This window comes from Ptychodera flava (genome assembly GCF_041260155.1).
Source record: "Ptychodera flava strain L36383 chromosome 3 unlocalized genomic scaffold, AS_Pfla_20210202 Scaffold_27__1_contigs__length_13241970_pilon, whole genome shotgun sequence".
Lineage (NCBI taxonomy): Eukaryota > Metazoa > Hemichordata > Enteropneusta > Ptychoderidae > Ptychodera > Ptychodera flava.
This window is the reverse complement of record NW_027248281.1, coordinates 8,172,951-8,190,747: the sequence shown is the minus strand read 5'-3', so window position 1 is coordinate 8,190,747 and position 17,797 is coordinate 8,172,951. Positions and strand designations below refer to the sequence as shown.

The 17,797-nt window shown below is 39.9% G+C and overlaps 1 protein-coding gene across 1 annotated transcript in view; it reads left to right on the top strand.

The window, feature by feature from the left end:
- The first annotated feature begins 4,797 nt into the window (after positions 1-4,797).
- Positions 4,798-17,797, top strand: part of LOC139126551 (dixin-like) — an 82,971-nt gene continuing 69,971 nt past the window's right edge. Inside the window, exon 1 of the mRNA XM_070692618.1 lies at positions 4,798-5,753. Coding sequence (XP_070548719.1) covers positions 5,424-5,753 — 330 coding nt within the window. The 5' untranslated portion in view covers positions 4,798-5,423. The remainder of the gene's footprint in view (positions 5,754-17,797) is intronic.

The window sequence follows — 17,797 nt, the reverse complement described above, 5'->3', positions numbered from 1 at the left end:
TTCAGGGCGCGGCCGATTTTGAGAATAGTGACCTTAAGTGACCCTCTGTGAACCAGTTCACTTCTGTACTGCAGGTACGCGATCCGCGAGCGCGCTTGTATTCAAGTTGTACACAATGAGACTAGGCATAAGCAGTGAGCCACTGATTTGTTTTGAATAATGGCAGCCAATAAAGCTGTTCGATCAAAATGCTGTTCGTAAGCGATTCTGGACTTGCGATTGGCGAGATTGATAGAAACTTGAAACTTCAGAAAAAAGGCCCAGCCAGTGGACAGGCAGGGTTTGCCGATGGCGTTGCAGTTGGGACAAGCCTTTGGCGAAGAGATAGAATGAAGATTTTGTAGTGGAGAACCGGGAGAAAGAGGGGCAGTGGGGAGTTTTTGACTCGATCTGGAGATGGAACCAGGGCGATTTCCCGGTGAAGAATTGCGGAAAGGGAAAAATCAACTGGCGGACTCGGAGGAGACTCATTTTTCCAAAGCATAGCGGAAGGCTGTTCCGAACAGCTGCTATTTCCTATCTAGATTTTAAAATTGTTTAAAATACGGCAGAGTAGCATATTTACATGTGAGAAATCCGCTATAGTCGGTAGTCTCGGAATAATGAATACGGTGTATCAATACCGCTGACAGCATTATTGGCACATCCATCACTCTTTGACAAACGCAAACCACGAATAAGTAGCGATAATCCTGTGAAGTTGTTTTTCTTTTCGCTCCACATTACGACGTGACTTAAGTGGCGTAAAGCGAGTTTTCAATCTCAACATGGAACGTGAAAGACCATCGGAGATTGCACTGTTGTAAACTACTCGTACAATGTGATTAAAATCCGATGTAGAGATGGGTCGGTCTTTTACGTAACACGGTCTTTTTTGTGCGGTCCTCCCCTCTGAGGGGATGAGGACCGCACAAAAAGGGCCGTGATACGATAGCGTAAAGACCGACCCATCTCTAAATCTGATTGTAATCAGATTGACTACTGATCTTTGAAATATGCGAAAAAGTGACATGCTAGCTGTTGTTAATCATTCTCCTAAATCACCGACTTGGATTTATTGCTAGTGTTGCTATAGCAATGAAACTTCACATCATGCATTGTCAGCTTGTTTTCATGTTGTATCGTTTTCAAACTATCGGTTGTTTCATATTGCAATCGACTGCAACAAACCAGTGAATTTGTAGATGGATAAAACATCTGGGACACAATACTGGATAAACGGATAATATCTTTAATAATCTGGGAGGATGACGGTCACAAAGTTCACTGGTATTGGCAAAGCTGTGATGCAATCATCAAGTATGTTACATTGTAGACTTTGATGTCATCAATATGTACCATGCTGTAATTAAAACTGGAATTATACATTTTAAATAATTTTAGATTTGAATGGTATCTTTGTTTTGAGTGTGTCATTGTTACTCACTTTATGTGTCACAAATTGTGTCACAAGGCCAGTAATGATTTGATGAGTCACAAGAATTAAGAAAACACTTCTTTTATTCTATTCTTACGACCGAAATACAGTAGATGGTTTTGAATCCTTTTGTTTTCTTGATGTTGTATTCCGACATGTCATGTTTAAATATTTAAAAATTATTACATATTGTATATTATATACACATAAAATGTAACGACAATATCATGTGTTACTTTATCATCTGTAAAGGCACACACATATTTATTTATTATTTATTTATTTAATAATTGCATGTGATTGTACGTTTGTATGTGTGTGACTTAAAGTAGGAACAGACAGATACTGTAGATACATCAGTTTGAAACAGACTGGGTAAATGGAGAGCGCCCTCTATACCTATAAGCTTATGGGATGTCAACGTTGACGTGCTCCGTGCTCGGCCCTACGGCATTTCATTCGAGCCCTGAAATACAGAAAAAAAGAGCAAAGCAAATGCTTTGATATTATTTGACTTTGTTGATAGCATGCATTACCCTAGCTGTGAGTCCATAGCTGTGGTGGTTACAGACGCGATTCCTACTTTTTACGGGCTGGTTTTCACTTTTACGACTTTTAACCCCGCCACCACGTAAAAAGCAGGAATCCCGCCTGTAACCACCACAGCTATGGACCCACAGCTAGCATTACCCGCAGAGTTTTCATTAATTATCATATGTAATCTATCGAAGAATAACTTTTCATGACGTCATGCCACTAAATTTAATTGAGCATTGAGATGGCACAGTTATATATGATAAAATCCCACACGCGTTTACATCCGAAACCATGACAACAAAATAGGATGCATTGTGATTCCATTGAGTAAATGACCAAATGATAATCAGCGGACGCTCCTTGCAACAATATGGTCTGCTATTTACAGAAAGATTACAACCTTTTTGATATCGCTTTGAAATTAAGTTACCTGCTATTTTTATTGGCCCAATCAATTGTGGTTCATTTCGTATTGATCATGTGAAAATTCACAAGTGAAGCAAGCAAGAACTTCATATAACTTCTGTCCAGATCATGAAATCACACCATCACAATCAGATACATTTATATTTGTCTTCCTCCACTTCCTGGCAGCAAATGTAACATCTCTCCAAGAGCCTAGCGTGAAAGTTATCGACCTAGTTTATACGTACTCACACATCGTGCACAGTCGACAGACATAAAAGCTTATTACAGACTTTAATAAAGATGAAATGGAAAGAGGTAAAATGTAATGCAAACATGTCTCTGTGACCGACATTTTAGTTATCGATAGTTTTCATCTTTTGCCCTGTCTCGTTCAAAAAAGTACCACGGGATATAGTTTGTGAGCGCCCAACGATCTGTATCTTGCGTTGTTCTGTGTTCGTAGTGTTTGCAATCAACAGGTGGTCAAAGAACTCCAGATAATTGATGTAACCTCAAGAAGTATGGCTAAAAATCACTTCAATGGAAAGGCATCTGTTTTAACCTTTCCCAACGACGTTTAAAGTTTGTATGTTTGCTTGGAGTTGTTGACTACGAAACGCCTTTACATGATAATAATCGGTCGTACGTGAGTTAGAGCACCTTAGTTGTATTTGCCTTTCCAATGAGTACATTGTAGTCACCGCTGCCCTTTGATTCCAGTCACAGAACACGATTAAATACTCCAATCCAATAAGTAGGCGACCTAATGTGTTTTAAACACGGCGCTATGAAAGGCAGTGTGGATTTTTCACGTCAACAGATGTGCGCATTGGTAAAGCGTACACAGGATATATCAATTTTGGACCACTTGATTGGCCGTGTTGACAAGCTCAGAGAGCCGTTAGAGGGCGTCGTCGATAGAAGCTTGCATGTGATGAAAAGAACGCGTGACAAATTGAAAAGATACATCACGGCTGCTTTGCTGGCCAAGATTTCGATTTGTTGAGATTAACGTTCCCTGTTTGATTCTGTCGTTGCCCTAGCAACAAGAAGGTCATGTAAGTTCAACCAAGTTACTGAACCTCTCGTCACATTTTTTTTTACAATTAGCAGCTATTGGATCACTGTCAGGTATTCAAGGCCACGCAAGGTTAACCATCCAGATGTAATATGAACACCATGGCCATCAGCAGTTTAATTACAACAATTAAATAACCTTTTATTCGTTCCTGTAGGACAACGTGATAAACGATTCCACCAAAATGTCAGATAATCCTTTGTAAAACATCCCCCCCCCCCCCCCGTGTTCAACAATTTTGTTTTTCTACAATTCCTCAGGTACTAGATTTAACGGGGCTGACTTTAAATAAGCCCCTAATATTTCACTTTTATAACTTACTGTGTGGTAAACCTTTGGCAAAGGTGAGGTAATATATTCACAATGTGCAATCCCAAAAAGTAGTTTTTGTAAGAAATCGCAAGGGAAATATATCCTTACGGTAAATTGTTAACTTTTTGCGTCTATACACACTCTGATTTAAACCAGTCCAGCAGTTTCACTTGCCCTAGTATCGCTTCCCGAAAATCAAGTGATTTATTTCAAAGTTTCGAGTAAAGTATTACATAGCGTTGTCCGAGTCGGCCATGACGTGTTCGACACTACTCTCACACATAAAGCATTTGGATGTCCTCGGCACATGGTCAAACAGGCACACGTATATATACAGCCATGCCCCCCCCCCCCCCCACTTCACTTGTTGATCGGTTCCGGATCTTTATTTGTTTGTACAAAATTCAAACTTTCACGCCCGACTTGAGTTGCTATTTTATCGCTCTTTTGTTTGAGTTACCCAGTTTACAGAAACGTTGTTTTTACAAGCCAATCGCCTCGGGGCAAAAAAATTTAGTATTGAATTGGTCATTTTACGAGTTCGACTCTGGCCAGCCTAACTCTGCCATAACGGCATTCGTTAATTGCAGTACCGTTACTCGAGCAGGTAGCACACTAAAGCGTACATAAACATAATTATGTATACCGTAAATGCAACTTATGTTTATTTAAACGTCGTGCCAAAGTGTTTGTTTTCTACCCACAATGCAGTCTAAGCGTCTGCTGGCTGTGTATTAACTAACCAATGACTCCCCAGCGCTGTCAAATTTTATGGTCACCAACCTTGCGTTAGAAATATCTATCCCAATTAAATGGTGTTCTTGACTATCTTCGAATTAATTTTTATTTGATCTCTTTGTCAACGTAATGTCCTTCAAGCGTATCCATAAAATAATGGAAACTGACAGAAAAACTCAACCATTTCGGAAAAAAGTTTGGTGATCTCTGATCGTAGGATGGTCTTTACAACTGCGTTAAGGGGTATAGTGGTATAGCTTATCATTTGTGTGCCATATTTGTGTTGATTTCATTGTACCGTTGAAATAGGAATCACCCACTTTTGAAATGGATTTCACAATTTAGGTCGCTGACTTTTGTAAAGCGCATCGACTCTGCCGTTTTAATGACTTCGACATCGCTGCTATCCTTGACACCGCCTGTGAAGGGATTGAATAACGCCGGTCGCGATTAATCTTGACACGCTTGGGCAGGTATATATACACACTGAGTGTCGCGTTGGGTGAACAGTCTTCTGTGCCGTACACACACGTACAAAAGTGGACGTGATTGCACACCTTAGCATTGTCGAGGGGTGCGGAGTTCGTATGGACAAACTTACTCACACATCACATAAAGTGTAGCCGAATGCTCTATCGCCCACGTCGTGATGGGAATTTCGTAACCTGTTATTCACCGACGTTGTGGATTTTAATGTTCCAACACTGAAACTACGGATTGGTATGTAGGCTGTAAGGGAATTCAGGTCCATTTTTCAACAACAGTTCATCTACGCGTTGGTATAATGGAGGCTATGGGATGTGTGACCCCACTGAAGCCCTATACATGTTAACTTACGCGCCCGTAGCGGTAACAGTTTCTAGTTATTTCTCTGCGCTTTCTTAAGAAGGTCAGAATTTCTGTAAGTGATCTCAAGTCGACTGAAAACCTAGAATGCAGTCGCCAGGTAACTCGACTCCACCAAGTAGCATCAATGGCGACTCTGGAGTCGAAGTGTCGCCCAGACCGCGAGGGTTCACTCCACACCGCGTCCGCGGAGTCAGAGAAATACCGATCCCTGGTGGAATGATCCTGGACGACGACGACGACGATTCGGTTGTCGTCGGCGATGGAGATTTTATCATTCGTCCGACGACACCTGGAGTTAGTCCCAACCGGCCGACGACGCCTCAAGTATACGAAAACTCCTTGTCTCCGTCCTCGACTGCAAATTTAAGTATCTTGAAGCGACAACAGGCCCAAACTCAGGAGTTACAGCAATCGGTAAGTAAGACTAAAAATATCGCTCAACGAAATTACCCGATTACCATAAGCTTACATATCAGCAACACAAAAACCTCTGTTTTAAAAGGTTTGTAAAATAATAGTGTATTTTGTTAACTTTATCAGGACATGCGCTTATCATCAAAGCTGATATTAATTAGTACCAACATGCCAATAGAATCACCGATACACATATCTTGTAAAATGAGACTACTGTCTGGGCGAGTCCGGTGACAGGTATATTGTGTGACTTGGCATTTACCGTTCGAATTTGCTCCAGTGCTAAGCCGTGAAACGTCAGCCATGAATCCTAGCTCAGTGATAAAATAACAGCAGTCTTAGGCTGATACAGCCAGAAAATAACCCCGTAGTATCAAAGGACACTATATAACATTCATCAAGAACTAGGTTTTAAGTTGTCCATTTGCTTGAAATACAGTTGTTCGGTGGTCCCTGTCGAAACCGAACACCTTGCAGGCAAACACCGAGGTGTTTAGGTTTCAACCTTCACACAAAGAGTTTCTGTAAACACGAAACACTTGCCTACTTTTCTCACCACAATTCAGCAAAGCGAGAATAGACTCCCGAAAAGCCCTCCACACTTGACGCTTAATTGATACGAGTGCGCAGTATTCAAGGTATAAGGTTCTTGCATAATTTGGTATTACTTACTTGTGTTTCAAAATAAAAATGGCTGTCAACTTGCCGACAAACCTGGCCTCTCGACACTGTGAACAAAACTGGTATGGTCAGCGCCATTTTTTATTTTCCAAGTAATACTGGAATGTGTATTCCTCTAGCAAGTCCATCAAAGTGACGTTATCTGTACGCCAAGTTAGACTTGTCATGTGTGTCTGTGACAAAGGGCGACAACCACTCAACCTTCATGACTTCTTGGGTTACCCTGGTTTACCCACGTTGAACTTTTCAAAACTGAACATGCCGATAGGTATGATTTTTACGCGTCTCGAACACAATCCAGCTATTAACTATTCTTACTGATTAAAAGCACACGACAGCATATACTAGACATATAGTCTGTGGGCCAGGCCTTGTAAAAGAGCTTAGAAATGGCATTAAGTCGACAGGGGTCATCTGCAAAAACTGATTTTAAGTTAAAATGATTCATTATGAGGTGTCTAGACATATTTGAGAAGATCAATATCAGGTAATTCGAACAAGGCATGAAATTAAACCAAAAAGTTTCATTTTTTGGGTAATTCTACCCAAAATATAACAGATTAGTATAAAATTGAAGGACAGGTTACTGTTTCCAGTGAACCAAAGGAAATTGTATATAAATATACAAATTTGATGTTTCACTTCCTAATTATGAGTAAATATAGTAAATTTTGTCCAAAAATGCCATTTTTGAGTTTTTTACCCAAAATAATGGTAATGACTGTCAGGGAGAGACAACTTCAGTTTCACTCACATAGTACAATAAAACATCAAAGAAGACTGAAATTAAGAGAAAGAAGTATGGAAATTTTATTTCTTATAATTAAGAATTTGACAGAAAACTTCCCTTTTTACCACTTTTTGCCCCAAATTATGCATAAATGACGTTACGGGTGTATGATTCTGTTCCAAAATATGGAAAAGTTTAGAACTACAAACTTAACATGATAGGACATTATGAATGTCTAAAGATGTCCAAATTTAGATGAATATGAGCAAAAATATTCAAATTCATGTTTTTTGCCCCAAATCTTCTGAATTGAAATGTTTCATGTGATATCGAATGCAAATCTCTGGCTGATGGTTGCAAGAATACATGCAAATATACAAATGAACCCATGTTCATTCATAGAGATTTAGTTTAGGTGTTTTTGTCAAGAAGATTAAGAAATTATCAAGACTTTTGGAAGAGAAGATGTCATCAACAGGTGCTAAACAGAATATTGAGTTGTAAAATTCAGAATGGCTGATTTGACCAGTCAAGTATGTAATTGTATTTCTAGAAATTGCGGTGGTACTTTACTAGCAGTATAGATTCAAAACTGCTATAAGCTGCACAAAGGATATATATGTTTATTTTCATACAGTGTCTATTCAGTATCACTTTCATCACTTGAAGTAGCTGCTATTTTATCATCTTCTGCCTCAGCTTTGTTTCCACAAGATACACATTCACAGAGCTCTGTACACAGCAGTGATGCACTTTTGCAAGAACATCTGGAAGTCTCAAACGATGATTTCTGGCATTTACATTTGATGAACTTCATCACTGAATCTGGAGCTGGAGGTAAAGTCATCCACTGTATGGTGAGAGTGGTATCAGAACACAGCCATCCATGACCATTTGGGTTTGGCGCATCGACTGTTTGCAGTAGACATCGTCTGTGAACAGCAGCATCTAATTTGCCCGTTTAGTGTGTTGTACCAAGCTGTCCTTGTTTGGAGGGAGGGAACTGTCATTCATGCCGAGTCGAAAGCAGCTGTATCTTGCATCATTGATGTTGTTACATTGATTTTGGTCATACACTTGACAAACAAATCTTTCAATTCGCTGCAGCAATTGATCTGTGATTTCCCACTCCATACCCAACTGATGAAATGTTGCAATGTGGCATTCTTCACTCAACATTATTTTCACCAGCTTCTTTTTACCCTTTCCTCTGAAAGCACTGACGGTGTCGCAGCCTGAAAATACATGGATACCAACAAGGGCCTGTGCAGCTTTCTCTCCTAACCCATCTGCTATTCTGTTGACATGCAAGATTCTGGCATTTCTACCAGTTATGTGTTGATACAGGTTGGCTTGCAGACAATGAATAATGCTGATGGCCAAAATAAGCACATCTGTGTCAGGGCTTCTGCATGTTTTGTGTGGAGGAGGAGACGAGTGTCAGCCTCTTCATGGTCACATCTTAGTTCTTGCACTTCACTGGTCACCATTAAACCATCAACTGCTTGTAGTCTGTAGCAATGTTCACCACTATTCACGTACATTGTGACACCCCTTAGGCGAGGAGCTTGATACTCTTTCCAAGAGTCTAACAGGAAGCACAGCAGTGTTTCTTTGTTCTTACCAGATGCCAAGAACTTCTTGAACTGCCTTGGTACTTTCATAGCTGCCCTATTTATTCTCATTTCATCATAGGAGCCAGAGGTTGATCTTCTCGTTCTCTCAGCATTTTTGATTGAGACTTCTCTGTATCTGTCAATCACAAAGTCCACTCTGGTTGCTTTGAACTTTAGGCCAATGGAAATTAACTGGTCAAATATATTGGATGCAAGCTCACCAAAAGTGGCAGGTAATTTGCTCTGCACTTGAATCATTGCCATTGCATCAATGATGACTGCTGTGTTGCATGTCTGTTCAACATCAACCACTGCATCAGGAAATTTACTTTCCATCAGATGTGCCATAACAGCTTTGTTAGTTTTCGTCATCGTGGCGTCAAAATTGGCAAATGTTGTTGGTACAGGGCTGAGTGGATATGTCAAGATTACGCACTTGTGCAATGACCAGCATTCTTCCAAGGAGGTTTCGGTTTTCCTTGATAGAAAGACTGTTCATTGTAGCATTGGACTTTGACTTTTTGTACATATCAAAGAAAGTTTTACTTTTCACCATGCTCATTTTTTAGCGATATACTGATACAGGCCAAAGTCTACGGCATTTTTGTATTAGGAACAAGTCAATGAACGAACGAACGAACACATGACGATCCAAACATAAATATTCTGGCTTCATTGCTAGAAGAACAGGAGATCAACAATATTGACGTGACATAAAACAATAAAGATATACATATATCTTAGGCGACTGAGGAAGAGACCGCTCTGGTTTCGAAACGTGGGGATAAAAAGAGAGTCAAGGTTGTCAAAGACACATCTGACTACGCCCACATCTCGCCATGGCTTATTTTAAAATTAACGATTCGTTTGTTAATTTTCACACTAACAGCCAAAACATTTCAGACACTAAACACACCAAAGCACATACAAGACGAGATGAGTGATGTGTGAAGCCACTTTCCCTTTATTACACTGAGACTTTGACATAGTTTTCTGGACAAAAGTCTGTAGACGCTCCTGTACACCAGGCGAGGAAATTAAATAATTTCACTGGTACTACTTCTTGGCATCGCTGCAAAGTGACATCTTCTGCTTTTGGTGGCCACTCGCTGACAAAGTCTGCACTCTGGATGACATCATGCAGCTGCATGGCAGCATGGAAAATATCACGCACTTCACTGCTGCTGCTTGCTGTTGACTCCTGCATACACCGCTCAATTTCATCTTCACTTTCAGATTCCGGTGTTATATTTAATACCTGGCTTCTACTTTTTGTTTGAGCAAGCACTAATTAAATTCACATTCATGAAAGTGAGGGCGAATAAATTGTAGCCTGTCACCATATTTTGTCACAAGTCTTTTTTTGAATGCAGTGTTTCTGTAGGTAGATGCATCATATGATTTTCACGAACAGATTCTTCAATGCTGTCATTCTAAAGACTTCACCCCCATCAAAAATTTTTTTCTCGATGACGTTCATACAAAGAATCTTGAATGATGGAGTGTACATAACATCACTGTCAGCTTCATCTTTCTTCTCATATGGTTTCTCTAAGCAACGAGTGTAATTTCTATAGCATGAATTGTGATATTTTACTTCAATGCTGACCAAGTCTTGACCTCTGATTTGAACCAAAAGTTCCTCATCCTCTTTGAGCTCTGCAGCTTTCAACAGACTTTCACCAGTTTCGCATGATGTCAGTTTTTCTACTGTTCGTTTTCCTGTCTTCCTGTCATTCATGCGTTTCAAACTCCTACATATCAGACACATTGGGGGTAACACATGCACACTTCTACGTTTACCACCAGAAATACTGTGGGAACCAGTAGCTGACCTTAAACTTGGCTTTACAGGTGGTTCAGTTTCCTTATCCATGCTATCATTGCAATTCATCTTCTACTGCATGTGGTGCTGGTAATCTTGGCCTACCATTTTCAATTTGTCTGTGAAACGTCACTAAAACTTAACATGAAAACCAATGTTGTCTTGACATTGGGAAATGAAGTTCATTGCAACTTCTTTTTCCAAAACGTCAAGAGACTTCCATTTCTCAATGCATTCGATGAATTTGGCCAGATGCTTCGTAAAATGGTCCAGTTAGTTCATTTTGTATGTCCAATACATGACAAACACATACAGTGTTGTTGACCTCGGCCATGATTGTTTCTTACATAACACGCTTTCTGATTGGACAATAAGCCCTAGAACCAATAGTCATGTATGTTACGAAACCTAATTAACATAAAGAGAAGCCATTGACCTCAACAGCACACAGAAATTCTCCTGATTTTTTTTCAGCTATTATACAGCAATTGTTCCAAGTAAAACGTATGGAACTGCTTTGTTATGTAATCTGTACAACTTGAAATGGTAGATTGCCACATACAGTAAGTTCTGCGGAAAACCTCTGTCAACAAAGTGACACAAAAACCTGGGTCGGCCCACAGACTAAGAGTATACTGAAAGGATTTTGACTGCGAAAATCCGAGAAAATTGTACAACCTGTATATACTTTGGCAATGTGAGATTAACTTTTGTTCATTATCGTTTCACAAATCATACAAATTCATTGTTCCACTGACGCTTTGTCAAGTTTAAACAATTGACGACAGTACCGAAAACTATTAATCTGGGTTGAAAATCGTTGGAAGATGCTTTCATTTTCCACAACTTGTGAGCAGACGACACTGCCATTTAAAAGGCGGGAATGACAATAGAACAAAGCCATGGGTAGTTCTATACTGTGTTAGTGGATAATATGGCGGCCGTAAATCACTGTAGCTGCATAAACACAGGGGTCAGATTGTTGCGTTGAAAAGAACCAGTCAATAAATGTGAAGTCTTTCTCCATAATTCGTTTATTTGGGAGACCGTTCTCACCGGCTAATAATATAAACCGGACGTGTAAGGTTGTTATTAAATCCACATTAAAGTTTTTAGCACATTCATGATGGAGGAACAGCTGCGACCCAAAGTAAGGTCTTTATTTTGAGTTCAATTCGAACGAAGATCTTGAAGCTACCTACCAAAGTTACAACAGACACACAAAATACAAACCACACAAAAGGGTAAAGCAAAATAACACGAGTGAAAGGAAGTTATCAACTGTCAGGAAGTAAAAGAAAAACACGCTGTGACACCGAGACACTCCTGTTCGACAAGGTGAACACATAATAGTTCACTGTGTGTTTTATTGCTGCGGTTGTTGAGGAGCTTAAAGCAGAGCTGACATGCAGACATACACAAAGCGAAATTTGAGTTAGGATCCAGTGAATGAAAATCAACACATGCAAGCTTTAATTGAACTTAAACACTTGGCTGTGGGATTACAATGTAAGACAATTACAAGCTGAATGGAAGGAAAATCGCCGATACGAAGGTGCAAAGCCATTTACAATACAGTGATAGTATACACACACACACACACACACACACACACACACACACACACACATATATATATATATATATATATATATATATGTATATATATATATATATATATATATATATATATGTATATATATGTGTGTTTTTTATGTACGTATGTATATGTATGTATGTATAAACATTATCCGAAAAGGCAACACATGACATATATGGATTGAGAGCGATCTCTACAATATATTTACATATATATTGTAGACAAGTCAGACGACCAGAAATTTACAGATGAAGGAATAGATAGACGATAGACGGACAGGCAAACCGTATGTACTTTCGTATGTGTGTGGGCCCATCTGTTGTATTCACCGATTTGTGAAGGCTGTGATTGTATAATTGTGTGTCGAAGCATTGATTTGCTTTTGACGATAGCATGTGTTAGAAGAGACAGCAATGAGATCGATGGTCTGTGCAGAATACACAGAAACAACAGAGAAGAGAAAGACAATCAATAGATAAAACACGGATAATATGAACCAGAAGTTCCAAGTCGCTGGGGAGGTCCAAGCTCACGACAGAATCAACAGGTTGTCGTTTCCCCGGTCGATGTCAATTGCCTTGGAGTGATTCAACAATCCTAGGGCATTTGGGATTACACAACATCCTGGGCCCGGGATTTTCTGGGATGATAATTCTTGTCGATGTTCGGTAAAACTTGACGCTTCCAGGTGGAACGAATGATAGTAGTTGGTGTAAATGGATGTGACAATAGCCACCGCTTTGTCATGCATCTTGTGCAAATGAGGATTTAAATTACATCGATGACCAATGCTATCTAAAAGCATGAATCACCAGTCGATCGAAAACTTGGGCGTTATAGGAGCATTCTTTATTCACAGGGTGTTCTGCATGTAGTTATGTCACCTGTCCCCTCAAGGGGTGCCCTATTGTTGTACCATTTAACAAATGCAGTCCGCCAATGTGTTTATAAACCGTACCGTGAGATCTGAAATAATCGGTATATGTGTGTCACTCTGGTTAGCGGTCATAGGTCAAACGTATTCCCTTGTCTTGGCTTGCAGGGTTCTGTGTTTGTTAAACATAGAACCGTTGCCATAGTGATGGCGCCGGTTACGACGCCTGACGGTTGCATGGTAACAAAAGTGGAGTGGCTCGTCTAAGGCCGCTGGGGGTAAATTTTGCAAACACCCGCTATGTAAAACAAATAATGCACTACCCCTCCCCCTCAACACCCTAAGATAGATATTGTCTCCTCTTGTAAAGGACACTGTGATCCTTCATGGCATACTTTTGGGTTGTCACGTGATACTATAATAAAACAGTAATACCAACACACAGCAACTGATTCGCAAGTCACGGATCCGCGCTTTGTTACAATAATCCTTTCAAAGGAAATACGTTCTGCAAATCACTGCAATGACAGTAGAATACTTTTGTTTTCGTATATCGAGGAATAAAGCAATTTTCCAAGGAAATTTGAACATTAATATGAACTCCATGAATTGAAAAAGTTATCGATGTAATTGCAAGGACTGTTTTTTGACGACTGGATCGTTTAAACAACCCTTAAATGTACCATGAAAGTGCCTTTGACCATGAAAAGCTATTACCAATGTGTGCAAAGACTGAACGTTCTGGGTAGACCTTGATAGTTTGCAAAGACCATGACAAGTGTCGTGTTTTGGGAATAATATGCTCAGATATTTCAATCAGACTTTCTAGGAAACGTTGCATCAAAACCAAAACAGTAGTGTCTGTTCAGCTTCGATCAATCACAAGCTTCGTTCTTAACACCGTATTAATCACACAAGATTGAGTGGAAATATTAGAATCTTCAGTAACTTCTCATGCCTGCTTTCAAATCTCGCAATTTTACTTTTCCAATTGTGGTGTGTATGAATGGAGACACTTGACGTTAACACGGCTTAAATCAGTGCAAGCAAGCATGATCACCCCGATGCCTGGGTGAGCTGCACTACGCTTTCTTCACAAACACTAATCCGTGAGGTGTCTTGGACATGAAAAGCCTTTTTACTCTTGGTCCACATCGTTGGTTTGTGAGTGAATTCCTCGCTTGGCTAAATCTTTTATTTATTGTAAGTGTGTGTGATACGGTCCATGGGTATTTGGCCATTGTGAACCTTGTGGGTATCGGAATGTAGTCTACAATAGCCCTCATAACTTGTTACGCTCTCCATGAATACTCTAGCATGTCCCTGATAATTGTTCTCCGTTTTTCTGGTCGACATGACGAGACACGACCACCACAGCAGATTCCCAAGGCAAGCTGCTGCGAAAAAAAAACTGTGTACGATCGATCAGTGTTTCCTATCGCTGTTGTCGTTTTATTTGTCTGGCAACATTTTTTGGTTCAGGGTTAGAGAGAAAGGAGAGAGCGGGAACAAAGCAAATAACAAAGTGCAGAAGAACGAAACGATACACACCGAAGTTCTGACAGATTGGTACATAGAAAATCACTTGTTTGACAAACTAGTCATAAAGCTTATTGCTAGGTAGATACTAAAATGTGAATACATGTGCAGGTACACAGGTAGAGATGCAGCCTCAATCTCTCCATTTGGTAGAGAGGCTGTGATTCAGCTGAGTAGGTGTATGCACAATCCGTGCAGAAGAAAGTAACAATACCAGTTTCCCTGTGTGATAGTAGAGATATATCAGTAGACAATAAAAAATAAACAGTAGATGCTCAGGTGACGTTGACAAGAAGAAATTGATATACATGGATATAGAGATGTAAGATTAGATAAAGAGGCGGATATGTAGAGAGCGGTAACCAAGAAGTGATAAGAAAAAGGGTTGTAGAATCTGTCTGTAAAAAACTAGGTATAACAAAGATGAGTCACTTCAGACAGATGATGGATTTAGAATGGGTCAGCTAAGATTACAATGTGCACCATTCTGAATGTTTTATTGAGTAGCTTGTACAGCGTGTACAAAGGACCCATGATATTTGGTTTACACTAACTACACAAAGGTGTGAAGGGTGGATTTAGTATGTGCGTGAAAAAAGTGTGTTTCCTGTAGTTTGTTTGCGTTAGGAGATTTTAGTGCGCAAATCAAACTCGATGACTTGTGCTGTTGACAATTGAGGTTATAGGTTATACACATTTCAGTACTGTCAGTTGATCGATCATATTTTCTTTAGTATTTTTTGTACCTGTCCACCTGTCTACACGTGCTTGCTTGTAAACATAAATCATCAAAACTGGCAGTGCACGAGTGAATTTATATTTAGACGCCCTCTTGAGTCCCGACAAGGGTTTCGCAAATGACGTGAATATTGAGGGGTCAGTAACATGTTCACACATGCGCCCTAGTGACATCAAAGCGATTGATTGACTATCCAAAGTCAACAAGTTCAACTAGGAGGTATTTCATCTCTTTTACGACATGACAGGACGATGGACCAATTTGTAGAAATAAAAGTAAACAAGAAGTGACACCTCTGGGTCGCTTTCTTCTCTCCCACAGATTCATTTCTTGTTAAGTCACTACGGATCTTCGTTTTCTCGAACTCTATTTTGCTTCAAATGAAATTTAATGACGTGCATATTGGCGACTCCTGGTTTGGTGTCCCGATTCCTCGCACACAACGATTAGACAGGCCCGTCAGTGGTCCTTGCTGGAATGTGCCTCGGGAACAGATGTTCAAACTCACAAATTTGTACAATTCTCTTCTGATGTACCACTTATGGCGGTTCATTTGGAGCTCTTGGAGTGAGAAAATTTTTCACCTTCTTATACGAAAAAAAATTCCCCTTATTAAGTTAACACAGGGATGGCGGCCATTTTGAACTCAAATATTGGTAAAATGTTAGGTATTTGTTTTGCTCTAGTACCAAACTTTGCACGGTGACCCCTAATTCTTATTCTTGACTGGGTATGAGAATGCTTGAAAGTTTCATCGAGGAAAGTTTTAAGTAAATGCTTACTTCTTTCACTTTCGAGGTGTGTACAACCGTAACTGCAAAGGACACCGTTTTAACCTTTATGACGATATGCAGAAATAGAGAATGGAAGTCAGAATATAAAGGGAAAAAACACCATCTGTTTCATATGAGTTTGATTTTTATTTCATTTAGCTTATTTAATTATGCTCATTGGTTGAGTATCAGGACATGACACTCACTAGTCTTGTGAGTGACACACTAATCTGAACATATTTGTGACGTCATTTCTAGCGTATGGACATACCAATAATTTTAACTATTTAATTAATATATCATGCATGTTGTACAGCATTTTCAATTTACAAATTGTCGCATTCCATTCCTGTTGTAAAATCCCGAAAAAAAATTCAGTCGATAAAAAAGTGTCAAATTATTGCAGCCTATCCACTTTTAAAAGATCGCTTTTACGTACTAACCCCGTGCGACAGTTCTCTGCGGACGGTCGCGCAGATACAAAAAAGAGCTTGGAAGTTACTTTTCCAGGAGTTACTTTGCTTTAATCACTGGGAAATGAGTGTAGCTCAACTTCGCAGTGTTTCCGCTGCCGTTCGCCAATTAGGCAATTGGCGAATGGAATGTCCATTTGGCGAATTTTTTGAAGACCAGTTCGCCAGCCTGGCGAATCCAAATTCCTAATGCGGAAGTGTTGAGTCATTGCCACTGTTTTCCCTCTTGGCATAAGGGGTTTAAAAATGGGTGGTATTGCGCGCGCTCTGTTGACTTTTAAACAATAGTCTAGGGGGTTTAAGCTGAACGTCGCTGAAACGTTTTTAATGACCCGCCATGATTGATTTGAATAGCACACATGGTGCATTGACGGGTCGCTTACATAATGACCTCTTACGGACAGAAAAGCAGCCGACACTGATCAAAGTTCCAGCAGAATGCAACCCGATAGCCAGAGACCCTGAATCACTACCGGCCCCGATAGCCAGAGACCCTGAATCACTACCGGTAAACTCTCAGTCACTGGCGAGCTCCACTGTCTGTACAAGTGAAAGCGGCAAGAAACGCTAGAAAACGTGACCAAGGGCAGTGTTGAGAGAAACGTAAATTACAGGAGGAATGGTTTGTCGAATTCCCTTGGTTGATTTTTGAGAATTTAGAGAAAGACAAACAAATGTTTTTCTGTAAAGTGTGCCAATCAGCAGGGCAGAACAATATTTTGACATCTGGTCGGTCATATGAAGTTTTTTAAAAAAGACAACTTCACCAAACATGAACGCACTGCAGGGCAAAGACTGGCGAGTAAACTGTAAAGCCCCCAAACAAAAAATGTCGACAGATTAATGAGGATTGCAATTGTAGGCCCTGATATACAGTAGAGCACTTTGACTTTCAAAACAGAGCTTTCACTGTTTGCTCAAATATGAAAGACAGAAGAATATTTTGTTCTGGTGTACTTTGTAAACTAAATGAACATGAATCATCAAGTATACCTTTCAGAGAAGGACTTGTGGAAAGCTGAATGCTTTTAGAGATCACGGATGTGAAAGTGAATCACTGGCTCTAGATCTGTCCAAGAAAGTATCTTGATCTGTCAGTGTGGGGACAGTGTTCAACAATGTGTTGATACAGTATCTTGACGAACGAGAAATAAAAAGTTGTTCACATGACTGTGTTAAAAATATGTGTGTGTA